This window comes from Bombyx mori, chromosome 7 (genome assembly GCF_030269925.1).
Source record: "Bombyx mori chromosome 7, ASM3026992v2".
Classification (NCBI taxonomy): domain Eukaryota; kingdom Metazoa; phylum Arthropoda; class Insecta; order Lepidoptera; family Bombycidae; genus Bombyx; species Bombyx mori.
The window spans coordinates 11,593,555-11,612,248 of record NC_085113.1 but is presented as its reverse complement, the minus strand read 5'-3'; the positions used below and the strand labels follow the sequence as shown (position 1 = coordinate 11,612,248).

The 18,694-nt window shown below is 40.7% G+C and overlaps 1 protein-coding gene across 3 annotated transcripts in view; it reads left to right on the top strand.

The window, feature by feature from the left end:
* Positions 1–18,694, top strand: part of LOC105841828 (fibroblast growth factor 16) — a 304,854-nt gene that overhangs the window by 58,033 nt on the left and 228,127 nt on the right. For all 3 annotated transcript variants that reach the window (XM_038011895.2, XM_038011896.2, XM_038011897.2), the window contains one exon: positions 17,964–18,541. In XM_038011895.2, coding sequence (XP_037867823.1) covers positions 18,322–18,541 — 220 coding nt within the window. In that variant the 5' untranslated portion in view covers positions 17,964–18,321. The remainder of the gene's footprint in view (positions 1–17,963; positions 18,542–18,694) is intronic.

Sequence of the window (18,694 nt, the reverse complement as noted above, 5' to 3'; positions counted from 1 at the left end):
TTGTTTTCAGGTATTTCAACTTTAAATTAGTCTACTGTAAAGTTCACGCATTGTCGCTTAGTCACGTTTGCCTTTCAAGCTTCGATATGTTCTACAAAGTCGTAGTACATTATTTTATTCTATCATCAATAGTTTTCGAAGGGCACGCAACGTAAAGAATATTTTAGGTGATTTTTTTACACCATGGGTTTGGTGGTTTTTCAAAAAAGATAGCCTACGTCACTCGGGAATAGTGTAGCTTCCAAACAGTGAAAGAATTTTTCAAATCCGTTCAGTAGTTTCGGAGCCTATTCAATACAAACAAACAAACCAATCTTTCCTCTTTATAATATTAGTATAGAAGTATCTTCCAGTGCTATAACTGCGAAGGCCTTTACACAGCACTGATTAGCTGACGCGTTCCACTCAATCAATCGAATTCGAATCCCGCAGGCGGGTACCAATTTTTCTAATGAAATACGTACTCAACAAATGTTCACGATTGACTTCCACGGTGAAGGAATAACATCGTGTAATAAAAATCAAACCCGCAAAATTATAATTTGCGTAATTACTGGTGGTAGGACCTCTTGGGAGTCCGCACGGGTAGGTACCACCACCCCGCCTATTTCCGCCGTGAAGCAGTAATGCGTTTCGGTTCGAAGGGTGGGGCAGCCGTTGTAACTATACTTGAGACCTTAGAACTTATATCTCAAGGTGGGTGGCGCATCTGCGTTGTAGATGTCTATGGGCTCCAGTAACCACTTGACACTAGTTGGGCTGTGAGCTCGTCCACCCATCTAAGCGATAAAAAAAAAGAAAAGAACAGGTTGTACTAAAATAGCTCCTTATAACACCCAAAAACTGAAGCACTGACGATCGGACCGGACATTACGTCGGACCGAATGACTCCAGGGTCTCCGAAGGTGGAGGTGGGGGGTAATTTCTGCAGAGGAATTTATCTTTGCTCGCTACCGGTACTGGGAATTTACATTTAAATATTTATTTCACAATTTGTAGTTTCCATACAAAGCTAGTATTTTGTTATTATTAATTTAATTGTAAATAAATAAGGTAAGGTTCGAATAGTAATCAGGTCAATAACTTTTTTTATTTTTTTTATTGCCCTAGTATGCAGACGAGCACACGGCCCACCTGATGGTGAGTGGTTACCGTCGCCCATGGACTTCAGCAATGCCAGGGGCAGAGCCAAGCCGCTGCCTACCGCTAACTTTTTCAAACTTTTTTATAGAGAAGATAGAGAAGGAGTGCAGAATGTAAATATTTTTTTCAATTATGCTTAAAAAACACTTTAAATCAATAAAAAAACATTACACACACAACCATCTATTTGAGAAACACACACTTAAATAGATGTGTACTTTGTTTATTGTCAAACTTTTATCATTTAAGGTCTGTTAGGTTTCATACTTCAGTGAAGTCTGTGGTCAAATTGAGAATAGATTAATATGTATTGTTTGTCTTTAATATTATTTGTCTATAGTGTAGTCTTGGTGAAATCTGTGAATGAAGAAGTTTATGTCTTTGACATTAGAACCATAATAAAGTTCAAATTTATAATTTAAATTAATTAAAGTCGAATTTCGACTTTTTTTTTTTATGATTGAAGGATTACTGGTGGCCCGGAGGCCTTTCCAGTTTCACCAGGACAGGTGGGCGAGCAAAGGCTCAGCCAGGAGGGGTGGGATTTGCTAACAGCTACCCGAGCGCCTCCGAAGGAGACCTAACAACTCAAGAGTAGCTGCTTCGCGAATGAATCTACTACCGGATCGGAATCGCGACCCGCTGAGAAGATCCGGCGAGAAACTCAGCGAGCTGATTCATGGGTTAGGTTGCACGGCGAACTCTTTGTCGAGTTCGACGAGTACGGTTACCGAGGTCCCTAAGCCTGCTCCTAGAGCTGAAGGCGTCTAGTGCAAAGGTTATTGGATCTGATGGGTCCGTAAGGACGTGTCTAGGGCGTCGACGGTGACTGGCTCCTGCATGATCAGGATTCGGGGAGTAGTCAGCGGCGGCTACGATAAGGCGATTATCATGACGCATAGCCTTATCGAAGTACCGTTCCGACGCTGACTTCATGTATTTCTGTATAGATTCGAGGCCCAGGTCGTCGTGTAGGTCAACGTTCCTCACGAACCACGGAGCTCCGACGGCTAACCTGCAAAAGCGGGATTGTAGAGATTGAAGGGTGTCTATGTGTGTGCGGGCCGCGTGAGCGAACACCACACTCGCGTAAGTCATGACGGGCCTTATGCAAGTTTTGTAAAGTGTCACCTTGTTCCGAAGGGACATTTTACTCTGCTTACAGATCATGGGGTAGAGTCTACCGAGAATAAACGCGGCACGGTCACGGACTGATTTTATATGCGGGCGGAATGTCATCGATGCATCCAGGGTAACGCCCAGGTACTTGACCTTCCTGGCCCAGGTTATGGATTGACTAAAGAGAGTAATCGGGGGTGTGAGATTCCTCCTCCTAATACGGGAGGAAATCCGTGTGGAGCTTCCCCTCTGAAATAGCACCGCAGTACTTTTCGCTGGGTTGATGTCTATGCGCCATTTTCGGAACCACTGTCCTAGGGCTAGGGCTGCGCTCTGAAGCTTCTTCGCGATTAGGGACTTGTTTCTACTGGAATAGTAAACAGTCGTGTCGTCGGCGAATAAAGCTAAATGGGTCGGCGGCGACCGGGGAATATCGTTAACGAATAAGCTAAATAGGAGGGGTGAGAGGACAGAGCCTTGCGGGACTCCAGCTGTAAGAGGTCGTGGGGAGGAGCGGGTTCCCTCGACTCGATATCGAAAAGAGCGGTTCGACAAGAAGTCCCGTATGATGAGCACGAGACTATCCGGCACACCCATGTTGAATAGTTTGAAAATCAAACCGTTGTGCCAGACTTTGTCGAACGCTTTTGCGACGTCGAAGAAGAGAGCTCCCGTGTATAACGGTTTTGGTCGATTAAGCCCCACAAGAATGTGCTCCGTGAGGCGGTGCACCTGTTGAACGCATGAGTGATTTGTACGGAATCCGAATTGTTCATCGATGAGAATGCCCTTGGATGAGACGAAGTCTCTGAGGCGTTTGTAGAGCAGACGCTCATACAGTTTGCCTAGAGACATGAGGAGGCTGATCGGGCGGTAGCTCGTCGGATGATTTTTTGGTTTACCGGGTTTATGTATGCCGATATCGTCCGCTTCTTTCCACACCGCGGGAAAGATACAGTTCGCCATAGCGGCATTGAAAATAGATGCCAACATCACGATGAGTTGGACGGGTAGAAGTTTAATAACGCGGTTGGATATACCGTCGGAACCGGGAGCCTTGCGAGGACGTAGGTCTTTGATCAAGTCTTTAACTTCCATCGGGGTGACGGGTGGTAACGCATCCGAGGGTGGCAAGGAGGCTCTGCGTTCTACCTCACTGTCTACTAATTCTACATGAACAGGGTCCACGGATTGAGTGCTGGGCGTACACTGGGTTTGCAATGTATCGGCCAACAGCTCTGTTTTTTCGTCATCATCGAACGCCGTGAGTCGGCCTGAGGGGCCTGCGAGTGGGGGCATAGTTACTACCGTATCCGATTTGAGAGTACGAGCTAAGCGGTAGTAAGACCTTTGGGAGGGCGCGAGTCCTTTTAAGAAATCAGACCATCTGGCATCTCGGACTTCGGCGATGCGAGACTTTACGTCGCGTTGTAGGGCACGCATTCGAATACGATTTTCCGCGGTAGGATACCTGTCGTAGGCGCGTATCGAAGCGTTCTTAGCTCTAAGGAGTTCCCTAATATCGTCGGACAATTTGAAGCGGTGAAGGAAGTCCTCCGCTACAACTTGTTTCGATGATCTATCTTCCGGAATTCGGAAAGACTACAGACCGTTCGGATGTTAAATATTTGCTTACCCTCGGGGGTAGGCTGGAGGGCGACGAGAACCATATTATATGGCTCCCTTCCGCGGCCTGTGTGCATGCGGTGTACGGAGTTAACCGGTAGGCCTTGTTCGAGAAGGTCGGCCTTGACGAGCTCGGCATCCAACTCTTTAGGGATGCCACGTATAACGGCACGGAGTTCGCGCTCCTCCTGGAGCGTATACGTGTGGAAACTTATACGCTCCTTACGGAGGTAAGAAGAGAGGGCCCTATGGTCGTCGGGTGTTTGAACCTTAATTTGAATGCCGTTCGCGAGGTTACGGGCATTCGTAAAATTGATATTTTTGGCCTTAAGGGCCAGGGCAACTCGTTCCCAAGCTGCCTTCTCTTGAAGGATTACCGGGGGAGGGGTCTGGGTTTTATTTTGTGCCACCGGACGCGGCGACGGAGTGGCACGGGCTGGAGGCGCAACGGGAGTCTGAGGGCGGGGGCGCGACGCGTTCGCGGCTTTGCTAATTTTAGCGGCCGCGGGAGCTCGAGACTCCGCGGCACGCTTCTTACCCTTTTGCACCAGTGTGAATCCATCCGTCGATGAGACGGGGGCGAGGTCGACCTCCATCTCCGAGTCAGAGTCGGAGGACGAGGAGGCGGGCGCAGGTGACCTACGAGTAGGTGTTTTGGAGGGCGCAACGGTGACCACGGCGGACGACGCAGCAGTTTTACTCGCCAGTATAGGCGACGCGGGAACGGCAGGCACGACGGAGGCGGCGGTGCTCGATACAAAAGCTTTGCACGCAGGTACAGGCGACGCAGGAGCAGCAAGCTCAGCGGAGTCCACGAGAGGGCTCGCGGTGTGATCGGCCTTGAAGGCCTGAAACTCAGAAGTGAGTTTTGGGTAGCGAAGCCGGAGAAATTCCGCAAATACAGCGTCCATGATGTCTACGTGCCCAGGTGGGGCTACCCTGGGTCTTAGAAAACACTCGCCTTGCGGCGAGGCCCCAACTTCTCGGACCTGAGCGGTTCTATTGAACACAGGTGGCGATGCGACACGATTACTATAGGACAAAGAAAAAACACAAAACGGAAATAACAAAAAGAAACAAAACAATTAAACACTTCCAGGAAGACAGTTTGTCGGCAGATGTACCACGAACACAGAAATAACAAAAGGAAACAAAACAAATAAAAACTTCCAGGAAAAACACTTAGTCGGCAGATGTACCACGAACACAGGCCGCGCGAACAATGGCCGGGCTAACAAAAGCCGGGCGAACAAAGGCCGGGCGATCGAGTGGTCGATGAGCACGTCCGCGCGTGACGGGTGCCTCTATCGGAATGTGAATTTCGACTACTGCGGGACCACTAGTATATAAATAATGCCCCCAATCAAATACATGCCTGTATCGGTCTGAGCGTGACAAAATTAGAAGCGGTATTTCGCGCACACTGGGATTAGGGTTGCGCCATAACACTATTGGATATACGCGGATAGCTCCGAAAGATATTTTAAGATATCAAATTTATAATTAACGCTTGAAATGTGAGTGCGTCTTGGTCGTTTATCTTTATAAGTTAATTCTGATTTAAGGAAAGTTTGTGTGTGTGTTATATTTGGATGTGAGCAGTGAGGATGAAGATAAATATGCATATTCGGGTCACATGTCAATGACCTAGAGTTGTTTCTTAGAAGTGACAATGTAATTTCTGTTTTTAATAGGAGGGTCGAGAATTTCAGACTTAGCATCAATGTCATCATAGTAGTTAAGTTAAGACCAGAGAATCGCGTGGTCCAACCTTATACCCTGAGATGTTTTCAGTTATTTTCATTCAAATTTAAAATGTACCAGTTGCTAATATTGTTAATGGCTACCCAATTAGCTGCCTGTCTAGTTGCCTAGTTGTCCTGATATTTGTTACGTTGTAACCATACTTGAGACCTTAGAACTTATATCTCAAGGTGGGTGGCGCATTTACGTCGTAGCTGTCTATGGGCTCCAGTAACCACTTAACACCAGGTGGGCTGTGAGCTCGTCCACTCATCTAAAAAAAAACAAAAAAAAGCTGATCCAATGTAATCATGTGCTCCGTATTGTTGGTTGGGATACCAGTTATACAATACGAAGGAGTCTTCCATAATTTCTCAGAGTAGATATTAGTAGCATTCACGTAATACCTGTGTGTTTGAAACACCCGATCATCAGTTCGTCTACGTATAGCATAGAAAGAGAAATTTCTTCTTTATCGCGATCTTTATAGCTAAGGCGCGTGTCTAAACTGAATTTTCATGAATAAGCTTTTGAAGAAAACCTTTGTAAGTCTTCATGGCCTCGACTATATTGAGTTCGGAGAGGAATTTCGTTTGGTACGCAGTCTGGACGACCGCCCGATCTTATTCCGTTGGTTTTAGCAGCTGAAATAATTTTTATGACTTATCGGGTTCAATGTATAAAATTTTTGAGTGACGATCTTCCAAAATGCCATTCCTAAATTCAATAGCATCACTGCCTCTCAAAGTTTTTGTTTATTTACGCACCTAAGAGACTATCATTGAACGACCACGAAAACTGTAATTCATTCGATATGTCGGGATTATTATACTTATAATGAGATGAATAAATGCGAAATTAAAACGTTATAGTGGGTTTAATTTTTTAATTTTTTTTTTATTTACTGACAATCACGCCACGTTAACTGGTCCCGTGCTAAGTTCGTAAAGAACTTGTGTTACAGGTACCAGATAACGGAAATAAATGTAAGATTTTCATTATACACATACATAATATATTTAATATACATCCATAACCCTGGAAAAGACATTTATATTTATCATACAAATATCTTCCCTTGGCGGGATTCGAACCCGCGACCCCCTTGTGTAGTGTGACCAGACAGCCGTTAAATTATATCGAAAATTGAAGAAAATTATGAAGGTACACATGTGTACACAGACACATTCGGTCTTTTAAATACAGGTAACCCTCTTATTATAACACGGTAGACACGCTCCTACAAAGGTCCGTATTTTGCCAAATCGTGTTATATGAGACTAGAAGTCTGTATGTATTTTTTCACCTTTAATATGTACATAAAAATAAGCAGTACAATTTCAGTTATGCTTATATTATCAGTTATGCTTTCAACGGCCGTCTGGTGTAGTGGCAAGTGACATGTCACTACACAAGGGGGTCGCGGGTTCGAATCCCGCCAAGGGAAGATATTTCTATGATAAATATAAATGTATTTTCCAGGGTTATGGATGTATATTAAATATATGTATGTGTATAATAAAAATCTGACATTTATTTCCGTTATCTGGTTGGTACCTCTAACACGAGCTCTTTACGAACTTATCACGGGACCAGTTAATGTGGCGTGATTGTTAGTAAATATTTATTTATTTATTTATTATATTTTGTGTGTTCATAGTACATAATGTAATTTTCTTAATAATTTTTAAACGAAAATCTTTTTATGGTGTTGTAAAAGTATCGCGTTAAAAAAGGGTATTGGAGAATTTTTCTTTTCGTGGTAAAGTAGAACCGTGTTGTAAAAACCGTGTTTTAGGTGGGTTACCTATATAGAACAATTAAAATTATCCACTTATCAAGTATGCGCTGTAGCCTGTAGTATTTTTACGATCATGTAAATTTAGTCACAACGTTACATCGCGTGATCATCGACATTCTTCCACCGATGCTAAGAATCGTAAAGACATAGTCAAGCCATTTTAAAGAACATATTTCGTGTTCTCGCATTAAAACTTACTAATTTTACAGGAGAGTGTTTTAAAGGTTTAAAAGTTTAGATATTATTAATCATCTTTGCAACGTTTATTTTTTATTGTTTACCCATTACATTAACTGTCTTTTAAAGTAAGATAAAATCATGTATTAATTTTGTTAATAGTAGTCAAAATATAGGTAAACTAAAAAAAAAAACTAAAACTAAACTAGACTCTTTTAACAGTATTTATGAGAAAAGTACTAGTGATACAAAATATTCCGCATATTAACTCAATTTCGAAAATATTTTTGGAAATTGTACCTTTTTTGTATTGTATTTTAATACGAAAAGACGATTTATTAAGCTCTCGTTTAATAATATTTGTCCAAGGACATTCGATTCTGAATTACGGCTGCTATTATGGGATTGTTTTTCAATACTTCATTGTTGATCACCTAAGGGGCTATTTCAACTATGGAACGATTTGGTAGGTGAGCTCACGGACCTCAACCTGAGACGACTTGCTAACACTAGCCCTAGTAAGAAGGAGAACCTTGCAGAATCTACCACCGGATCGGAATCGCGACCCACTGAGAAGAACCATCGAGAAACTCTGTGGGCTGTGTCTGTGAACTAGATTGCACGTAGAGTCTTCGTCGCATTTTGCGAGATCGTTGTCTACTGCTTGGAGCAGTAGGATATGTAACATTGATTCTCTTGAAAATCCTTAAAGACATTCTCATCTTATCTTTCATTCCACGTACGCTACCGTGGTTTTCCTGCGAATCTCTTCATTTCTGATTTGATTTCGCAAGGAAACTTCGAGCATAGTCCTCTTCGTTGCTCTTTGGGTGATGATACCAACGGGGATTGGGATGATGGGGGGTGATACCAACCTTGAGCCTTCTGATAAGGCCCAATATGAGCGACCACATCTCAGCACCATATGTCATAAGCATATACGTATTGCTTATGATATTTGGTATGATATTGGTATGAAGTTTGGTATTTTAGCGGTTTCATCGATCCTTGTGATACCAAAATATAGACTAAAAAATAGAAGCGACTCATTTTTACTGGAAGCATTAATTACATGTCACTACCCGACCAAACTAACAATTTAGATATAATCATCGTGTCATTGCTTCATATGCAACGCGATACAATAAAACCAACAAAGATTATTTTACATTTATAACATTGTTTTACTCATTACTCTAAATCATCATGTTTATGTATTTTTTTCTTTTAATTCGTATGTCTAGAAAAAAATACTATACCGATATATTATTTTAAGACATTATGAGACATTCTACACTGGATGTTGCTAAGCTAAGTACAGGTGTTAGGAACGCACATAAAGACAAAAATAATGAGGTTGATCATGATCACGGTATTATGTCTTTTACGTAGAGATAAATGAGGGTATAGTGTATCTTATCGCCACATGTGCCCAGTTGATTTTCATAAATATAATAAAACCGAATTACACAACAGTAGCGAAGCTTTTTAAATATATATAGTTAATAGGTACACGGGTCGTTAAAAGTTGACGTGACACGTCTGACATCGTAAAAAGCTCGTAAACGTCACAAGAGCTTTTCGTACGCAGTACCGTTGATGGATTTACAAACTCGGGCAAATGTTAACAACGGGAGTCGATCGAAGTTACTTTTCTGTTATTACAAAACATCAAAGATGTCTTTCATAGCTAATATGAAGGCATGTGGATCGGCTAACACCAAATTAACTCATAGTTCAGTTGTTCTATACATAAAAAAAATCACAATAAATAAATTACTTTGTGTTTTTTTTTTTGTATTGCTTATATGAGTGGACGAGCTCACAGCCCACCTGGTGTTAAGTGGGCACTGGAGCCCATAGACATCTACAACGTAAATGCGCCACCCACTTTGAGATATAAGTTCTAAGGTCTCAGTATAGTTACAACGGCTGCCCCACCCTTCAAACCGAAACGCATTACTGCTTCACGGCAGAAATAGGCAGGGAGGTAATACCTTTTTTTTTTTTTTTTTTTCGGGTAGATGGCCGAACCTCCTACGAGGTCCCCTCGCAAAAGGGAGGTAATACCTACCCGCGCCGACTCACAAGAGGTCCTACCACCAGTATTTGTGTGATAACTAGTACCCATAAAACTTGACATAAATCTTTGATAGCGGTATGTGACCGAGTCAAGAGTTTTTCCGTATGAATAAATCATATGATTGACATTATATTGATAAAGGTAGATTTACTATATCTTTCGCCATTGTACGAATCAAACGAACCGGCGTCGATCATATCAACATTATGTCAATCGTTAACTGTTTGAAAAATAAAGCACTAAATGGTTTCACAAATCGCTTTGCAGCTGCGGCCCTGTCAAAAATCCGCGATCTGTTAAATAGTTGTAAATCTGTAATACAAAATTGACAGTTCACAGCAATATAGCGTTCTGCTAATTGACAGCGAAATACGTAATAACATGACGGGTCGCGGGAAGAGCGAGAACGAACGGATCACCTTGAAAATGAACGAATGAACTAATCTACTGAGCGGAACTACTTGTGTGCTATTGATCTAAAAATCTATATCTATAATAATATTATAAAGCTGAAGAGTTTGTTTGTTTGAACGCGCTAATCCCAGGAACTACTCGTCCGATTTGAAAAATTATTTCAGTGTTAGATAAACCATTTATTGAGGAAGGCTATTGGCTATATAACATCACGGTAAGGCCAATACAAGTGGAGCACCAATAAAGAATGTTTCAAAATAGGGGTTTAAATAGCTCCTAAACATTGTGTAATTCAAAAATATTTTCACTTTCTACGTAAATGAAGTGGGGGTAAAATTTAGCGTTATGCCAAAGTAACTATGCCACGCGGACAGAGTCGCGGCAAAAAGATATTTTATTAATAATACATATATGACCTCCGGATTGATTAAGCTACATAGCTCCTGCGACCTAGGTTTGTATATGACAGTGAAATAAATACGTTGCAATTTCCGCCCGCCAAGGAACGGGTTATACGAACCGGGTCATTTTCTCAATAGGTCAGTACAGATTTGGATCATTAAGATTGAATGAATGACACATATCTAGTTAATAGAGCATTGACATTGTTAGTAGAATAAACAATCGTACTAAGCATTGCCCTGTGAGTCTGTGTAATCAGACGATGACGTAATTAAATCAATTATAATTGAAACGAGAGGTTAATTTTTAATTAAATATAAAATGGCGGCTCGTTTGTTTTGTTGTTTTTTGTTGTTGCAATTAATTGCTTTATATTTGTTTTTTTAAATCATGAATTCAATTTATTTTTAAATTTTTAATCAAGCATTCTGTTTTTTTATTGATAGTGAGTAAGATTACGTTTAATGTGTAAGTATTTACTGATTTTTGGTGTACTGCTTAAGTGGTAACCATAGTAATGGTGCCTTTAGACAAAACTAAATTAATGTCGCCTCCCTTTTCGAGACAAGGGCCATCCCTTATGTGAATGAGAATGAGTGCTGAATAATATTCGAATAGGATAGAAATAGACAGAATAGTGATGAATCCAAAGTTACGAGCCTGGCGCTCAATCAGTAAAACTTTGGAGAAGTTAGAGTCATACGTTGAGTGGGGATAAGGTAATTGACGTGAAGACTGCTACTGCAGATGGGATAGTTGAATTGTTTAGGTCTACGTCCAGTAGTGAATGGTGGTGATGATGTGCAAGGAAATGACCCACCACTCGTATGCCCTGATTGGTAGTAGGTCAGATCTCTAATCTGGAATGTCCATTATGATCCTGCACTGCTAATTTATGATGCCGAGTTACTTGCTCTGTCTCCCTCTCTTTTCCTATCTATTCATCCCACATGGTGTTGGCGTCAGCTTTCCTTATTTTTCTCCTCCATTTCGCTTTGTCTGTCGATATCCTCGCAGTGATATTAAATTATTACATTTTCTAAGTATTAAAATATTTAATAGGAAAAAAAAAAACAATTTAAAAAGAATATCATGCCGATATGCGATACAAAAATAATTGTTATGTTGTTATTTAAGTAGATATTTTGTATCGTATCACGAAAGTCAGCGGTAAGGGCGTGCAATAATTGTTTAATAGGTTATCGATGACCAGCGAACGATAGATAATGATTCATTTATTGAATCGTTCTTTGCGATTCGCTTAGAGCAGTTCGACGATTTCTGTGTGCGATCGAAATTTATTTTCGTTTTGTTGTTAAATTGCTTTTTTGAAGTGAAACTTCTTTATCGGCGTTGGAAAAAAATTTACCGTCACATTTTTCGGTTACGCGTCACATTTTTCCGTTACGCGCCATCTGTTTTGTATTCATGTCTATGATAATAAAATCCTTTTGTTTAAACTTTATCTAATTTAACTTTTTTGTATTCATGTCTATGATAATAAAATCCTTTTGTTTAAACTTTATCTAATTTAACTTTATTTAACCAATTTCTAGAAAGTTGCATGTAGATCATTTTTCGAAAAATAAGGCCATAAAGAAGTTTCACTTCTTACGTGTGTACACTAGTACACGCACACATTTTTTATTTACTTGATATCTCACACGGTTTTAATATTCGGACCGCAGTATGTTATCCTATGCGCGCTCTCATTGAAGCTAATCTATACTAATATATAAATCTACAGTGGTTTTTACGGATGTACCGTTATAACTACTGAACCGTGCATCCGATTGACTTGAAATTTGGTATCCATGTAGAAAATACATGTACTTAATGGATAGGCTAATATTTATATGAGTGTTGAACTCCGTACAGCAGTTGCGGGGGCATTAATGATGAGAATCTTTGTGGGGATGAAAAATAATAATGTCAATTTTAAATGGCCAGTGAAGCGGGCGGGTACAGCTAGTTAACTAATAATACAGTAAAACGAATTAGAAGAATTTGCTTGCCTATTAATTGTCAAAACCTATTCCGGACTTTTATTGTGACATTAATTAAGAAAAAAAAAAAACAAAAAAACCCGTAATATACCTTAATCTAATTATTAGTTCCGACCCAAAAATAAGCAACGAATGAGTAAACACTACTAAAATAAATTCCACTTAGATAAGCGGGCACGTTTTCATCTTTTCATTCTACGTATAAAACTCTCATAGTTTTTCCGTTCGAGCACGTAAGAGATAACGCGGGTCGGTGACCTTATGACGTGTGTCGCGTTGGCCGCCGCAGACTGGAAAGCAATTAGGCTATTTCTAGATGTCATCTTTTAGCGAAGTTTTGGCAGCTGCCTCTAATATGGCTTTGGGTGAGCGGCGGTGGGCCCCTTTGATCTATTGACGCTCCGTCATTAGGTTCCTGTGCTTTTGTACCATTTGAGGCTTAGGGTGGACGCACTGTAATGTTGCTATTCGTAAAGCATTCGCCACTGATAATGTGTAATTTGGTCAGTTTTGTTATAGTGCGGATTTCGTTGCATTACTTATTCGCTGGCAGCCTAAGAGGCTATTTCAGCTACTGGTAGGTGAACTTACGGGATGAGCCTGAGAGAATTTGCTAATACTAGGCCTAGCAAGAGCAGTGCTTCGCAGAATTTACCACCGGATCGGAATCGTGACCCGCTGAGAAGATCCGGTGAGAAACTCAGTCGGTTGTGTCTATGGGTGTTTGTTGCTTTCGCCTTTCGTATATCTCGAAGTAAAAGGGACATTTCGTGTTCGTACATTTTTCTAACACTACATGCGACGACGTTTTCACGGCTGCAAAGCGCTGCTCTTGCTAGGGCCAGTGTTAGCAATACACCCGGCTTGAGCCCCGTCAGCTGACTTGCACGTCAAGGAGAAACTAATATAGCCTCTCAAGGCTATCAGCATAGGTAGGAAAAAAAAGGCCCACCTGGTATTTGGCGCTTAGTAAGCATCTCGCTGAACCATACGACCCATGCTTACGTATCCCTAGGATTTTATCCGATGTAGTAGGTACCAGAACGTATGAGACAAAAATTAATACAGCCAGTGTCTGATACCAAAGATTAATAAAACATTGGCGTAAAAGTTTCTTCTCAGAAGCACCCTGTGTTAGGGTTTAAAGGCTTAAAGTCAATCTTATTTGAGGCTGAGACCTCGTGTCTGAAGGTGGCATTCAGACCAGATCAGCGTCATTCAATACCATTCAATATCCAAGGACAGACTTCAATGATTCATTCATTGTTTCAAACTACAGTCCAATATTTGTTTTTTCTGGACGTTTCACAGCGGGACAAAACTGTTTATAACATCTCCCAAAGTCTGTTTGAACTATAAATAAACCAACTAAAGCCTCGTTGTCAGTTTTGCAATGCGCCCCTCCAAAAATTAATTACAATTACGAACAAGTACCGAGTCATGATGGGAAATCAATTTGAAGAATACACACGCTCAGAAGGCAACCTTAATGATGTACCAGTATGAAATTAATTAGATCTTTGCCGCACGTTACGACGTCCGACATTCAATCATGCATTGGAATCTATTATCAGCTCAAAATGAAAAACCGTTACCAATATTTAAAGTCTTTTATTTATTTTTGATAATTATACTATACTAGCTGACCCGGCAGACTTCGTAGTGCCTCAATCGATAAATAAAAGACCTAAACTTTTGTATAAAATAAACTTAAAAGAAACAAAAGGAATTTTCATATTTATCTACCGTTTTAAACCTTCTCTGGACTTCTACAAATAATTCAAGACCAAAATTAGCCAAATCGGTCCAGCCGTTCTCGAGTTTTAGCGAGACTAACGAACAGCAATTCATTTTTATACAGATGTTTATGCTACGTCAGAAAGGAAGTGAGAAAGTTCAGTCATAAAAAAAAACCAATGCTAGTAATAAATAATAGCTCCTGTATTCTAAGAAGGTATCTGAGAACAGTGATTCTCAACACCGCTACGCTTTTGTGTGTCGTAAAATTTTACATGAAAAAATATTATCATGCTAACGAATGTAAGTAAACAACTTTTAAGCTTATCTTTTTGTTTGTGTGCCGGATGCGTGAATTCATTAAAAAAAGTGTCGCGATAATAAAAAGTTGAGAATCACTGGACTTAGAAGGTTGGACCTTGATTCAATCGAAGCGTTAATGTTTTTCTCAAAAAATCCACGAAATTGTAAGGGCTAACCCATCCTTAAACTGGAATGCAATATTGCGTCACGGTAGAAATAATTAGGGGGTGGTTTTTTTTTTTATTGCTTAGATGGGTGGACGAGCTCACAGCCCACCTGTTGTTAAGTGGTTACTGGAGCCCATGGACATCTACACCGTAAATGCGCCACCCACCTTGAGATATAAGTTCTAAGATCTCAGTATAGTTACAACGGCTGCCCCACCCTTCAAACCGAAACGCATTACTGCTTCACGGCAGAAATAGGCAGGGCGGTGGTACCTACCCACGCGGATTCACAAGAGGTCCAACCACCAGTAGAAAAGGGTGGTGCTCTTCCATATGGATTTACTATACACTCTGCCACTAGAGAAATGTTTTTAAGGAGTCTTCTGTTTTCTCCAAGATTCATAATACACTTACAATTGACTAATTTGTACAAATTAACTCGACTATGAGATCCATCTAGTATTTCCATCGACAAAGTTTCGGGAAGGATTGTTTGGAAATTATTACTGATCCTTTGGCAAACACTTCGATCTCAGGATCAAAACAGGTCATTCACGTTTTTTTGTCTATGGGCTCTGAACTAAGCTAAAGTTGACTGGTAGTTTGCCTACATCAATAAAAGCGGTAGGCAGCGCCTTGACTATGGCATTGCCGACGTCCATTAGCGACGGATCGTATGCTCATCTGACTAGGAGGACTCTTACTGGTGGTAGGACCTCTTGTGAGTCCGCGCGGGTAGGTACCACCATCCTGCCTGCTTCTGCCGTGAAGCGCTAATGCGTTTTGGTTTGAAGCCCGTGTAACTATACTTGAGACCTTAGAACTGATATCTCGAGGTGGGTAGCACATTTACGTCGTAGATATCTATGAGCTTCAGTAACCACTTAACACCAGGTGGGCTGTAAGCTCGTCCACTCATATAAGCAATAAATAAAAAAAAGATTTTCTGAAATTGTATGTTTAATCATCATGCCATGGTAAAATGACAATAATGTTAAAAAATCCGCAGTCTTATATCGTGTACTGTAAAAAAATATATGAGACTGTTGATGTTAGTGCTGTGGCTGATGACTTCGTAAATTCGTCTGCCAACGTGAGCTAATAAAAAAAAAAATCGTTTTCTAAAACTGACACGGCGCGGTTTCCCTAGCCGCATCGTTTTAATGGCCTCTGAATGCCGCCAAAAACGTTTTTTTTTTGTTTTTATAAACTTTCTCAAAGAAGTCTGCTGACTATTTTAACTTTTTACAACTGTCTGAAAGAGCTGCTCGGTTAGCTGTAGCGTATTTCCGTATTTGAAAAAATAATACCTTTATTTTGTTCGGAAATGTTTGTAACGCCAAATTTTTAGGTTATGTCTGGTCATATAATTATGTTTGACTTTTTGGCGGGAACGCGAGGAGTGAAGTTGTGTGATTTGTGTTAATTTGTCTATTTAGTGTTTCTTCAGGTTTAAATGTGTAATAACGGTGGTTTATTAACTGTTTAGTATCTGTGAAAGTGCACAAATGTGGGAAATGAATCAAAGCCACTGGACGTAGGTTCTCGGGATCCTCCAAAAAGTCCACTGAAAAATCTCAGTAAATGACCACCATTTTACTGAGATTATATTTCATCCTATATCATTTCATTTCATTTAATTTCATCCCAGTTGATTAATGTCTCAAATTAATCATCTTTATTTCATTTCATTTCACTCCATATTATCGTTTTTCATAAAAATAATAGCATTTCGATCAGGGGGAGGGTGATGGGAGAGATGTGCTCGGAACTAAACGCTTCACTCTCCCCCCTTGCCTTTTCATGAGTTCTGTCTCATGCGAGGTTTGGACGTTGGTTGTTGAGCGACAGGAGGTTTTAGTCGGTTCAACTCCGACATACCCCGCCCGCCATCTCCAGGGGAGTGTGGGAGCCGGCGATTTCCTCCTGACCAAAAAAAAAAAATCATTTCGATCGCGGTCATTGAATAAATTATGTCAATTTCAGGAGTCGTACGTAACGGCAGTGTGATTTCTTGATTTACCGTAAAAACTTCATAATAAAATAACAAATTGAATGAATGCGTAAAACAATTGATAAAAGAAGTTATCATTTCAGACATCCTTGTCTGTGTGTAAAAAGTAATTGAATATGCAATTTCGAAAAGGGGATAATCTCTGAAAATGTAAAATGTTCAGGAAATGAAAAAAAAAACTGATTATTTTCTAAAGCAGTGTAAAATTTAAAATATTAACTTTGAGATATATTTTAGTGTTAATTAGCAATTGAAAATTACTGGAATTATTATAAAATGGGTGTAGGTAAGCCTCAAAACTACGTGTACATGAAAAAACGTATTTGACAAAATATGCGACATGTGCCCTTTTCGAAATTGCATATTCAATCATTTCAACAACTAGCTCCCGCCCTAATTCTAGAAATTCATTAATTTTGTTTCCGTTGAAAGGTACCCTTTGTCCTTTTCTATTACTCATGACAACATAGATATTTGACCTAAAAAGACTTACTTATTATGTTCTTCTCGGTTTCAAGTGGCATACGTCATTTTGTGGGGAAATTATAATCTTTAACGACCTCATAAAAATCTATACGTGCACGGCATTATGCGAATTCTTTGAGTACTGTTATTTCCCACAAACATCACGGCGATTTCGATTAGCCGATGTGGAAGAAATTATTCACACCTAGTTACTATGTTTATTAGCAATTTTTCAATTCAAAACTGTGTGTGTATATGTGTGTGTTTTTGAGATCTTTGCACAGTACGTTTTAGTTCTGCTAATCAGTGAAGAGAATTGTGTGCTCAAACTTTTAAAAACAAATATTTTTGGAGGATAACTAATGTTTTATTTGTCTTTTAATTGTAAAAGGAAATGAGTAATTCAAATATAGGAAATTATGCTTCGGGTAGGTAATATCAGTTACGTTCATGCGAGATTCTGAGCACATTCTGAGTTTTCATGCACCAATTTAAACTGTAAATGACTTGTTGAATCACATGTTTCGTTGTGTTTATTAGTATAATTAAACTCAGCACTGTACGTAGCTACATTTCACTTTTATTTCTCGAACTAGATAATGTCATGACATTCCACAGCGGCTAGACTTTGTTAATTAATTTAATCAACTCATTATAATTAGAACGACCTCGATAGATACTCATTCGGCTTAGAACGAATTCGATATTGATTTCCAATTTGTACAGTCGAGTGATGTAAACACGAAACCATTATTTGTTACAGATCGCGCGTCGTGCTGTCCGCAAACATCGGATCGTTAGCGGCGCCGCCTGACCGCAAACCGAAGTGTCGCGAACCCGAGCCGGAATGGTGAAACATTGAATACGAAATAAAACTGACACGATGCTAGCGACGCGCAAACGAACTGTTCGAATTGCGCGATATTGATAAGCCCCGTTTCGGGCTAGTGAGTGATAGAAGTCGCGGAAGACAGAGAAGTTAGGGGAAGCAGCGTTTACCTAGTCTAGTGAGTGATAGAAGTCGCGGAAGACAGAGAAGCTAGGGGAAGTTGAGTGCGGGGTATGCGCAGGCGCGTTGTGCAGTGACGGCGCCCGGGCGGCTGCCATGGGCGCGGCGCGCCATGCGTCAGCGCACGCGCCCGCTGCGGCTGCTCCTCGCGGCGCTGGCGCTGGCCTCCTGTGCGGCGGCGCCGGCCCCCGAGCCGCGAGCGCAGCGCTCCGCCAACCTGAGCCACATCACGGGCACCTCGCGCACTATACAGATGTTCCTCAAGAATCGGTACCTGCAACTGTTGCCCAATGGCGTCGTCAACGGTACCACAGAAGAAAACAGCGTTTACAGTGAGTTTCTATTACTATACTAGCTTTTGCCTGCGGCTCCGTCCGCGTGGAATAATCACTTTGGCATAACGCAAAATTTTACCCCCGCTTCATTTACGTTGAAAGTGAACATATTTTTGAATTATAGAATGTTAAGGAGCTTATTTAAACACC